A 13,000-nucleotide genomic window follows, 5' to 3' on the forward strand; every position below is an offset into this window, starting at 1 on the left:
CTGTTTCTACCGCAAACTTAAATCTTCAGAATTGTCGAGGGCTATAGGGTAAGATACTCAATCCATTCGTATCGAACGACTGTGTCGGTGTTCGAATCCCGCAGATAAGTACCAATTTTTTTAATAAAACATGTACTTGACATATATGTCTTCCACGATGAAGGAATGTGGTCGTGTAATAAGAATCAAACACGCAAAAATTACTGTTTCTGCCGCGTTCCTGTTTGAAGGATGGGGTAGGCGTTGTGCTATAGAACTAAGACTTAGACATTCCTCAAGGTGGGTGATGGCAGTTACGTCGATGATGCAACTCCTAAGCCCAGGTAGCACATCTGTCCTTTTACGCCAATGATAAAGCCACAACTCACCGGTAGTCCTCTGAAAGCAATTCCTAAATGATGTCCATTCTTGGTGTAGAAGCATGTGTTGTCGACCAGGTTGACTCCACATCCGATGACGTCTCCGGTCGTGAACGTGGGTCCGTAGGGCTGCCCGGTACCGGAAGAACAAAACGAATGGCCGTCGTCTCCGTGGTAGCCGTAGGAATGCTTGTCCCACCCTGGAGGAAAGCGGCCAACTCCTTTAATGAGATATGTATTGGATCTCGCTTATGACTAATATTAGGTTAGCGAAGATTTTTTTTTATTCCTACCTAGCTGAGAGGCTATTTCAGCGTAACCTTAACTAGTAGGTGAGGTCACGGAGCTCAAACCTGACGACGTTGCTAACACGAACGAACCCTAGCAAGAGCCGTGCTTCGCAGAATCTACCACCGGATCCGAAACGCGACCCACTGAGAAGAAGATCCGGCGAGAAACTCAGTGGGTTGTGTCTGTGGGTTAATTTACTTCATCGCAAGCGACGGGCTCGACGAGAACGATGACTGGTAGCGAAGGTTATCGATAGCCAGATTTCCGGGTTTGTAGTTTTTTTTTTATTGCTTAGATGGGTAGACGAGCTCACATCCCACCTGGTGTTAAATGGTTACTGGAGCCCATAGACATCTACAACGTAAATGCGCCACCCACTTTGAGATATAAGTTCTAAGGTCCCAGTATAGTTACAACGGCTACCCCACCCTTCAAACCGAAACGCTATACTGCTTCACGGCAGAAATAGGCGTATTTTCGCAACATCTGCAAATGTATCAAAATCCATATCCACCTTGTCACTTGTGAATGCCATTGTTAACGCTTCTTCAGCTATGATTGCGAAAACGTAAAATCGTTTTTTTAGAAACAGTAAGGTTGACTTTAGCGGATTTCAAATAAATATAAAAGAACTGGATCACAAGCATTTTACCCGGAGAACATGGTAATTAAATTAGGACTAAAGGTATATTCTATCAGCCATTGTACAATAAGGTCAAGAAATTACAAAAACAAATTAAGTACGGGTTCATTAGTGGAGTAATCTCGGTATATTTTTTTTCAAACTTCGATGGACTGGGTGATTATCTGCATTGGCCTTTCATTGTTTCCTCATTATCACAAATTAATCATATATTAGCCTAATTTTATTGAGTACGGCTATATATTTACTTGGATATTGATAATGGATGATACTAACTAGGCTTAGATCTAATAAAGTTTTTTTTTTATTACTTAGATGGGTGGACGAGCTCACAGCCCACCTGGTGTTAAGTGGTGACTGGAACCCATAGACATCTACAACGTAAATGCGCCACCCACCTTGAGATATAAGTTCTAAGGTCTCAAGTATAGTTACAGTTACGACGGCTGTCCCACCCTTCAAACCGAAACGCATTACTGCTTCACGGCAGAAATATGTAGGGTGGTGGTACCTACCCGTGCGGACTCCCAAGATGTCCTACCACCAGTAAAAAAAGTAATCTGTTTTAATTATTTATCTGTTATTCAGTTTTTTTTTTAATAATTCTTCAGTATTTTTGTCTACTCACCGGGCAATCTGTTCATATTGACTCCATGTGCGGACAGTCCGATCCCCATGTACCCGTCCCGTCCTTTAGATACGATTCTAACCTCGAAGTAGTAGAGCCCACACGCGGCGGGTATCGGATGTGTTGCCCTGACGCTGGCCGCGTCTCTGTGAGTCTTACCATGACCTGAAGAATTAAGATAATATTCAATTATTTTTTGAAGGTTTTGAATAAATTTATCGTACATATTAAATTACTTTTATTAAAAAAAACATGAACACTTTCTAAGCAAACATTATTTCATTTTTAAGTATATTATAAGTAAGTATATAAGTAAGTTATAAGTAAGTAAGTTGCAAAGTACGACTGCGCGCCGCCCTTAGTTGTGTAAGTGACCAATCTGTATTTTTTTTCCTACCTAAACTTCGCCTTGACGTATAGGTGAGCTCACGGGGCTCAAACTGAGAGTGTTGCTAACACTGACCCTAGCAAGAGCCGTGCTTCGTAAAATCTACTACCGGATCGGAAACGCGACCCACTGAGAAGATTCGGCGAGAAACTATGTGGGCTGTGTCTATAGGTTAATTTACTCGTCGAGCCCTTCGTCGTAAGCAACGGGGAAATCTGTATACTCGTCATTGTAGGCTATATATAGCTAATGTAGCTACTAACTGCTCCATCCGTCGGGTACACACACTAACGATAATGTGTATTTACGACTACAACTACAAACTAAGGCCACGCACGCTCGTACTTTGCAACAACTATTATAATAATATACTATAATATTAATTACTATTACAATTAACTATAATAATATACTAATATTCCGTATAGGTACGTCGGTTCTAAAATATTTTGAAAATGCCGTTAAGCCGCAAGCTTTGTTGATAGAATATTGAAAACTGACTCTAATTTCTTGGTCAAACTGACACGCATTACATCAATGTGTCACGCACGTTTTGCTTTTTCAACTAGTCATCTATGTATTATAAAAAAATTAACATTCCATAAACGAATAACACTACGAGATCGCAATGCTAATGAACTCGCGGAAACAATAAAATGAATCGGCAACATTAAAAAAACAAAAGCTATATTAAACGTTATTCCGGTTACACAAAAGGTCGATAATCGCGTTTCAAACAAACCGTTTACGAGGCTGAGCTAAACTAAACTGCGTTGTATCTAATTGAAGTGAATATTAATGAGGTATTCGTGTTGTTGTGTTATTTTCTTGGATTTCACCAGCCTCTTAGACTTTTCGACATTACAATCAAGCAACAGCCTACCTTTTTTTATTCTACCTAAGCTGATAGCCTTGAGAGGCTATTTCAGCGGAACCTTAACTAGTAGGTAACCTCACGGGGCTCAAACCTGACGACGTTGCTAACATGAACCCTAGCAAGGGCCGTGCTTCGAAGAATCTGCCACCGGATCGGAAACGCAACCCACTGAGAAGATCCGGCGAGAAACTCAGTGGGCCGTGTCTATGGGTTAATTTACTCGTCGAGCCCTTCGTCGCAAGCGACGGGTTCGACGAGAACGGTGACCGGTGCTTGAGGTACCTAAAAGCACCGTTAGTGGATCGGGAGGATCCGAAATGAAATAGCCTACCGGTAAAGAGTTATCCAATCTCCTAAGTGGGGGAAAAAGTCTTTTCGCATTATAGTATGTATGAACTTGTAATAAAATCTGTTTGGTTATACTATTTGTATCTGGCTGGATTTGGTATCATTAAAAGTTTCGGCCTCTTCAGAATTCTTTAGGCAGTGTCGGGTTAACATAACGAGAGAACTGCCAAAACCAATTGTCGCGGTATTTTGATCAGAAGCTCCAAAATTTCTATAACAATGGGATCATGTCTCTACCTAGAATATGTCAAAAAGTTATCAAACAAAATGGTACCTACATACTTTAGTTAAATATAAATAAACTAAATAAAAAAATGTTGTGAATTTTCATAAAATACGAGAAGAAACTTTTTCCCCAACCTATTATATCAGCGCTATTAAACACCAAAGAGTTCATTCCAGAGTAGCATCGTGTGGTAACACTCATGTCTGGAGAGGCAGTATAGATAAGCGCACTGAATCCGAGAATTAGGAATGACTTGCATTCGTGGAAGGTTGCATCAGCGAGACAAACAGATCATTTTAACTCCAATCAATTCTTTATTGTTATCAAACAAATATAATTTCTTTAATCTTTTTTTACACACGGTTTCACAAATATAATTGGCTAATACACTAGTGTCAATTAAATTTATCTCCACGTTCTGAGAACATGTCGATTAAGAAAAGTCACTGCGCAATTGAGCTTGTAGTTATTTTTCAAACGGTTTATTTGTGTTTAGAGTGCCCATAACAAAGAAGAACAACGGAGAACGTATATTATAACCATTACTAAAGTCTTTTTTTTTCTTTTGTTCTGTTCTAAAAGATTACTAGAATAGGTAAAAAAAAGAGCTTAGCTCTACCCCTGCCAGTGCTGACGTTTTTAAACGACAGTGACCACTCGGCGGGGTGGTGGCGGCGGTATTGATGTGTCGCTTGCTCGTCTGTCTACAGACCTAATGAAATACTTGTGTAGTGTTTTTATCACACGATTGATGTCAGGAATCACGACAGTAAAATATCACTTATATGAAGTTATATTTTATAGTCAAAAGAAAAAGGAGAATCTATTGAATGGGAAAAGGTTTTGGAGCCATTTTGTTTCAATAGTCTTAAGATTTTTAAGTGATCTTTAACACTAAGTCTGTTCTTGTATACTCATTCCTTGCGCGCTCGATCAAATCGACCGCTAATTAAAAAAGTTATCGTTTTTATTGTAAAATGTGATAATGATTATTTTTCTTGGAAAAGTTGTAGAAGATTGAAGAAAATATAACATGCATATTATAAGAATGTCTTATAGTTTGATAACGGTATTATAACGTTTAAATGTGTAAATTTATTAGACCGGTCAACTTGACTGACACTTTTAAGTGATAATTGAGTAGGTATTTTTTTTACCTTTTTAAGCACATCTTCTTGAAATTCCAAAATAAAATAAACTTATATAAATTAAAGTCCAGAAAACTTGTTCTTTAAAATCCGAGCTATTTCAAACATGACTAAGGTTAGCGCGCTCAAGCTTTATTATTATAATCAATGTTTTAGTTATAACCAACGGTGCAAAAAGAAACATGGTTTATTGCAATAAAAGTATGTATCACAAACAAAATCGTAATATCTCGCGGCTCACCGGGTCTCATACCGGATATCGGTCTATATCGAACGCTTACTCGTACATACGTATAACTAACTATATATAAGAATAAAATCGAACATCGTTGGTGATTACTGACATGAAAATAATTATAAATCACGACGGTAATGTTCTTTATTTTTCTGTTTGTCTTGGCGCTGAGCGTAATGTACTACATTTTACGGGTGGCGTATAAAAATCGGTAAATGTTTTTTTTATTGCCCATGTAGGTGGACAAGCATACAGCCCACCTGACGGTGAGTGGTTACCGTCGCCCATGGACATCAGCAATGCCATGGGCCGCTGCCTACAGTGTAATGTAATTTTCGTATACAATTTTTTTGGTATGTCAGTTGTTACCAGCTCTATAACATCGTTTTTAGGAAAGATTAGAATAAATATACAAAATTATACAATCCTCATAATTGAAAAGTAAATACATATTAACATTTGACGAGAGTAAAGTCACGAAACAAAAGTAATCCAAATAGACGCACCGTTGCTCAAACTCGCACGCACACATGCATCTCACACACGTACCTAGGTACATACATATAGAAATGCAACACAGGTTAACGAACTGCACGTGTTTACAAAACAGAAACGAGATAAAACATCCACTTTGGCGTCGGATGAACCTATGCGCTCATTTAGCAGACGAACTGAAGCAAAATAAAAAATTAAAACTGATCGGGTCTAATATGGGGAAATAATTTATTTTTTGAATAATAAATAATATTTACTAACAATCACGCCACGTTAACTGGTCCCGTGATAAGTTCGTAAAGAACTTGTGTTACAGGAACCAGATAACGGATATAAATGTAAGATTTTTATTATACACATACATATATTTAATATACATCCATAACCCTGGAAAAGACATTTATATTTATCTTACAAATATCTTCCCTTGGCGGGATTCGAACCCGCGACCCCCTTGTGTAGTGACCATGTCACTTACCACTACACCAGACGGCCGTTTATAATAATGCTTATAAGCATAGCACTGTGTGTGTACACTATTCAATACCAACCTACATTTTTTTTTTATTGCTTAGATGGGTGGACGAGCTCTCAGCCCACCTGGTGTTAAGTGGTTACTGGAGCCCATAGACATCCATAACGTAAATGCGCCACCCACCTTGAGATACAAGTTCTAAGGTCTCAAGTATAGTTACAACGGCTGCCCCACCCTTCAAACCGAAACGCATTACTGCTTCACGGCAGAAATAAGCAGGGTGGTGGTACTCAACCGCGCGGACTCACAAGAGGTCCTACCACCAGTAATTACGCAAATTATAGTTTTGCGGGTTTCATTTTTATTACACGATGTCATTCCTTCACCGTGGAAGTCAATCGTGAACATTTGTTGAGTACGAATTTCATTAGAAAAATTGGTACCCGCCTGAGATTCGAACACCGTTGCATCGCTACATAACATTATGTAATTATTACAGTTCTATTAAACACTGTATATATCCTATAAGTCTTATTTTGGATATTAAATTGTCGTCCTATAAGATAAATCGTAACACATGGTTACTTTGTAGCTGAAATAATTGGCGCTGTTTTACTAAAAGTACATTTTATGTCGTACGACCATTAAGCAATGTGGTGCTTGTCGTTAAAACTTTGTTTTTATTCTCACACACATGTTTGCATTGTGATATCCAACGTGACTGTCTTTCAATTATCATGACCTTCGATTTGCACTAGCCAATCAAAATTACATCGCTACAGTACTCGAGCAAAACTGTTATCTATCGGCGTCTATCGCTGTACATTCTCATGTCGACCGTTACGACTCATAGAAATTCTCGTTTGCTTTTGATAAATAAATAAAAATATTCCGCATAGCGGGTTAATGTTATGAAATCCCAACATCCTACGCGCCGCAGACCTAAATAGAATACCATAGACCGTTGTAAAATCATACAAAATGTCGGTTCCCCTTAGTTTTGACGAATTCGACAGTTGAAAAAAACTTGCTAACCGAACCCTAGAATCGATATTTGAATGAATCTGGAATTTGACGGCAACATCTATATATTAATACGTGAAGCAAAAACTTTGTATCCCTTTTTACGAAAATTGCGCGGACGGAGGAGTATGAAATTTTTCACACTTATAGAGAATATAGAGAAGAAGTGCACAATGCTAATATTTTTTTTTAAAAATGCATAAAAGATATATTAAATCACTAAAGAAAACATTACACACACTACATACCATGTATTTGACGCACACACGCATTACATGCATACTATTTATTGTCAAACTTTTGTTCTTGACGTCTGTGGTCAAATTGAAAATAGATTAAATATTGTTTGTTTTTATTAATATTTTTTTGTTATGTAGCTTTGGCGAAACCTGTGATTATAGAAGTATAATAGTCTTTGAAAATACAATCATAATAGTGTACAAACTTACAATTCCAATTAATTATAGTCGAATATCGACTACTGCGGGACCTCTAGTTTCAAATAAATTTGTATATTTAAAAAATTTTGGCCTAAAAATTTTGGTTTGACATTTAATTACTTGTAATATATGTAATATATCTTTAAGCACATGCGCCAAAGAATTGAATTGAATTCAATATTTGATTATCAAATTTTAATTTGATTGCCTCATTGATCTGGTGTATGGGGACCGTGAATACAAGAGTTGGGTTCGAATTCCGATCGGCGATTACATTTGTTAAGGACTTAGTATTCTGAGGTTCGTATGTGAGTTTTTGGAACTCTTAACACCGAAACACATCCTAGATCGGTAGCGTCGATGATTATTTTAACCAATTATTTTTAAAAATTTTGTATTAAACTTTAAAATTTTTGTTAATAAATGAAGCTGCTTCCCTACTTCTGAATCACTGCAATAATTATGCCCAATAATGTCACCAATATGGCACCCAATGTTTGAAGTGCCGCAAGTAATATTGGCCAAATGTCAAGGCACACGAGCGAGGTCGACACACCCGCGTTTCCTGACAAACAAAGAATCCAGTACGTGAATAACTGTGCCAATTATAGTTGCGATATATTTGAACCAGTTGGATGAGTTTATGCAGAGGTATATTACAGAACAACAGAAGACTTTTTACTGGTGGTAGGACCTCTTGTGAGTCCGCGCGGGTAGGTACCATCGCCCCGCCTATTTCTGTCGTGAAGCAGTAATGCGTTTCGGTTTGAGGGGTGGGGCAGCCGTTGTAACTTTACTGAGACCTTAGAACTTATATCTCAAGGTGGGTGGCGCATTTACGTGTAGATGTCTATGGGCTCCAGTAACCACTTAACACCAGGTGGGCTGTGAGCTCGTCCACCCATCTAAGCAATACAAAAAAAAACACTAATTTAATTTACAATGTTAACGATTTTGACTTCCATATTCTATTGTTCGTTATGTGACCTTGGAAAAGTGTGACCTCTGTATAATAACAACAATATGATACAACTTCTATATAATAAGTAGTAGCGCACACGTGCAACTGCCTTATCGCTTGGCAAGGCTTGCGTTATCGTAGAAAATAAATAATAGTTTAAAAAAACTAACAAAATACGCTTTTATAGAAAATCCAACTAAAAAATAGATAATAAATTTTAATAAATTTGAATTAACAATAGTGTAAGAAAAAATGATTTTATTGTAAAAAAGTAGTTGGTTTTTCTATAAAAGCGTATTTTGTTAGTTTTTTTAAACTATTATTTATTTTTCATTTTTTAATTGATTTTAAATTTTTTCATTGATATTATTTTTTATTTTTTTTTAAAATATTGCATTGTCATCGGTCCTTAATAAGTATACCAAATTTCGAGATAATCCGACGTTTTAAAGGGGGTCGCGACCCGCTGAGAAGATCTGGCAAGAAACTCAGCGGGCTGATGTATAGATTAGGTTAAACTCTTTGTCGAGTTCGACGAGTAAGGTTACCGGGGTCCCTAAGCCTGCTCCTAGTGTTAGAGCTGAAGGCGTCTAATGCAAAGGTTATTGGATCTGATGGATCTGTAAGGACGTGTAATCTAAAACGTACTAAGAGGCGAACTAATAAGACCTGTACGCTTTGAGCACTTATAAATTTACTCCACTCTCCTAGCTTCAAGAATATAGGCTAAATTGAAAACTCTTCTAAATCGTAAAGTAATTAAACTAACGCGATATGAAATCTAAAACTGTTTTATGATTTATTTCCTCTCTTCTTACTTAGTTAATTCAATACATAAACACGAGCACCCGACCTTGACAATGATGTCATGACAGACATGAGTCTCAGGATGATGTTTTTGTGCTCCAATAACTACTTAACACATGCCATGTAGTGAGCTCGTTTACATAAGTAAGCTATAAAAAAAGAAACTAATAGCATATATAGGCGGTACGATGCCATTCGGACACTGCCGAGCCTATAAGCAATTGTGTAATCATGCTACTTTGTATTAACTGGCGTCGTCGTGGCAAGAAGCAATAAAAATCGAAATGACGAGTACAATTCACGGTGGAAAAAACGAGAGTAGACATTCATTTAAGAACGCAGTTCGATAAAAAAAATAATTAAACAAAACCGTCCACATGCGCAAAAAAAAAATACTGTTGTTGATATATGTAATTATGTTTTTGATACTTAACACTTTATGTTTATACATACTATACAAATACTGTATGCAGAGTGATGTGTCACTCGAAAATATCTGTAAAAAAAAAAATATCCGACCGAGTCTGCTTTTTATACAGTTTGTCATAACGCCAAGACCAACTACATCTCGCCGAACCCTTCGCTTGTGACGAAGGGTTCAGCTAGCAAACTAACCCACAGACACAGCCCACTGAGTTTCTCGCAGAATCTTCTCAGTGGGTCGCATTTCCGATCCGGTGGTAGATTCTGCGAAGAACTGCTCTTACCAGGGCTAGTGTTAGCAACGTCAACAGGTTAGAGCCCAGTGAACTCACCTACTCGCTCGGCGGATCTAGTATAACCCCTCGACGTTAATAGAATAGGTAGGAAAAGAAAAAAAAAGCCAACTACACCACTACAATTCCATTACCGTCGAAGTCGTCGTGGCCTAAAGGATAAGACGTTTGGTGCATTCGTGTTGAGCGATGCAGCGGTGTTCGAATCCCAGGCGGGTACCAATTTTTCTGATGAAATACGTATTCAACAAATGTTCTCGATTGACTTCCACGGTGAAGGAAATAACATCGTGTAATAAAAATCAAACCCGCAAATTTTTATTTGCGTAATTACCATTGCGCCAAAAGTTCGTAATGTACTAAATTCTTAATGGTCGGTCGATGGTCGCATTAGAGAGTTGTGCTAGAAAGCTGATAAATGTGTATAGCCATTGGCACAAAAAGGCGTTAGCTCAGTGCTCCAGCAACAGTAAAATGTTGTAGTCAAAACATTGGTAACAGACTGCCTGAACACGCCGAAATTATATTTACAAACAGATCACTGAACCCAATTAACAATCAAACTAATCAACGACCAATTTATTTATCGAAGAATATCGAGGTAATACAAATACAGTAATGACGTTAACGACATAGATAACACTCGGGACGATATTTATTATTGTCATTATATGTGTAGATAGGGAGGGATTTTTTTTTTGCTTTCAGAACCAATTGTTGTATCTTTTCCCAGCTTTAATCCCACACGGTGATGAAATCGACTTCCTTATTTGGAAACACTTGAAAATTACATAGAGAAGATCTTCCACCGGGCGGTAGTCTACTTGGTATAGTGATGGTCGAGTGTTGATTAGAACTTTGCACAAATTTCTTGAAATTACCGTTAATGCTTTTTAAGAATTTAACAGATATCTTCTATTGGCCTATCTATACCGCTATAAATATAAAGAGACATTTTTTTTTAAAGGGAACTTAACTCCCTTGGTAAAGGAGAATGACCAAAAGTCGTCTAGCAAAGTTGCATGTTACAGAATCAAAATAACATCGAAATAGTTTTCGCATTTTTTACAATCAATTTCACTACAGAAATGTTTTGTAAAGGACCGGAATTATGATTTTAAGATTAATAGTACATCAACAATTGTTCGCATCATTTCCGTATTAAAGTCATGACATGACGTTTCGTTCTCCCTATTAATTAGACAGATTACTCATGCATGAGTTTTTAGACTCAATCATCACAAAAATGATATCAAAATCTTGTACAGTTAAATAACTAGTTATATTATATTATTATATTATATTTTACAACGTATTGAATTATGATTTTATCATTAAGTTAAAATAATGATTATTTTCTATGTTCCGTATCACGCAGACGCAACTGTCAAGCTATATGATATTATTGTCGATAGACGTAGACGAGCCGGCGGCTGCGACCCAGCAAGCGGCCATACGTTTTTATGTAGGTAAAAGTGTTTTATTACGCCAGGATGTGTGTATATGTTTTGTTTATGAACTCTTGAGTCTCTGTAATTCTGTAATCATGTTGATGCTTGAGCCTCTGATAATGAGGAGAAGTCGGTGTGTGAAAACTATGATTAATGTGTTTTGTTTGTGGGCTTAACATTATTTATAGGTTATGTCCGTTTTGGTCTAATTACTTGAAAACCCAGTTAGCTATGGGGAAGCGAACACTTTTATTCGATAATATATAAAGCGTAGTCTATATTAAATAAAGATTTATTGTGCAACAACTTAAGACGGAATTCCATACCTATGTGGTCATTGTCCTTTGATAGTTGTGCCCGGGGTCTGAAGTATAATAAGCCCTGGTTTAAAATGCGGAATACATTAAATGAGAAGTCAGTAATCGGAACGATAAAAGATGTGTAGCACGCGATTTAATAGAGCGATACAAATACATAACAGTTCACGATACACGCTGGCTTTCATTTGTTATGCCCCTCGCGTTGCTGACGTCCATGATGAGCTTGATGATGATGAGCAACGGTATCTGCTCATCATCGGGTGGCCCGTATGCTCGTTAACCGAAAATGGCTAACCAAAACGAGATCATTGACCCTTTTTTTTATGTATAATATGTTATTTTACATATTTTTCTTGTTGTTATTTTAACATGTAATAAAATAACGAGATCTTTATGTTACGCAAGAAAAAAGTCAATATATTATAATATATAGTTATAGTTATTATATAGTTTAAACATTAAAATATAGAAGTGTTGAGCCCAACTATAAAAACAATAAGCTTCGTTTTGTTATCCTGGTGAATTATCAGATATCAGGATACAGTGTATAATATGTTGTCACTGAACTCCTAAACGACTGGACCGATTTGAATGAAATTTTCTGTGTACCTTCAGGTGGATTAGAGAATGTTTTAGATTTACAAATCAGCCCGCCAGATGGCGCAGCAGTCGTATCTATGTTTTTTATCTTTCCTAGAAATAATTTATATGGCAAAACAACGTTTGCCGGGCCAGCTAGTTTTACTTTTTTTTCTTGTGCTTGTAATAAAATAACAAGATTTTTATGCAACGCAAGAAAAAAGTATATATATAGTTTAAACAGTACAATATACAAGTGTATATCGAGCCCCACTACAAAAACAATAAGCTTCGTTTTGTTATCCTGGTGATTCAACAGATATCATCAGGATATTAAGATAAAACAATGTATTGTGACCAGACTTTGATGCCTAATTTTTAAGCATCTTTGCAGTTGCTTTGCGTGTTGAATCATTCCGTTACATAGATCATACAGGTCAAATAAGAACGCGTTAAAAATGCTACTTTGTAAATGGTTGTGAATTCATCTCGATTGTTCTAATCATATTACTTTACCACAAAGCAATTTCCCATTTCAGTTCGATGGGCACGATATCTGTCATTCATAAAGCTGCTTTCAGACTACGCTA

At 37.0% G+C, this 13,000-nt stretch overlaps 1 protein-coding gene across 10 annotated transcripts in view; it reads right to left on the reverse strand.

Moving 5' to 3' along the window:
• Window positions 1–13,000, reverse strand: part of RanBPM (Ran-binding protein M) — a 49,344-nt gene that overhangs the window by 15,162 nt on the left and 21,182 nt on the right. For 5 of the 10 annotated variants that reach the window (XM_089735464.1, XM_028175393.2, XM_089735466.1 and 2 more), the window contains 2 exons: window positions 1,922–2,086; window positions 369–559 (listed from right to left, as the gene is read on the reverse strand). In XM_089735464.1, the coding sequence (XP_089591590.1) occupies window positions 369–559; window positions 1,922–2,086 (356 nt within the window). Of the gene's footprint in view, window positions 1–368; window positions 581–1,921; window positions 2,087–13,000 lie in introns of all 10 variants that reach the window. The other 5 variants (XM_089735462.1, XM_028175391.2, XM_089735465.1 and 2 more) reach the window with 1 other exon arrangement.

This window comes from Bombyx mandarina, chromosome 19 (assembly GCF_030267445.1).
Source record: "Bombyx mandarina strain Sakado chromosome 19, ASM3026744v2".
Classification (NCBI taxonomy): Eukaryota; Metazoa; Arthropoda; class Insecta; order Lepidoptera; family Bombycidae; genus Bombyx; species Bombyx mandarina.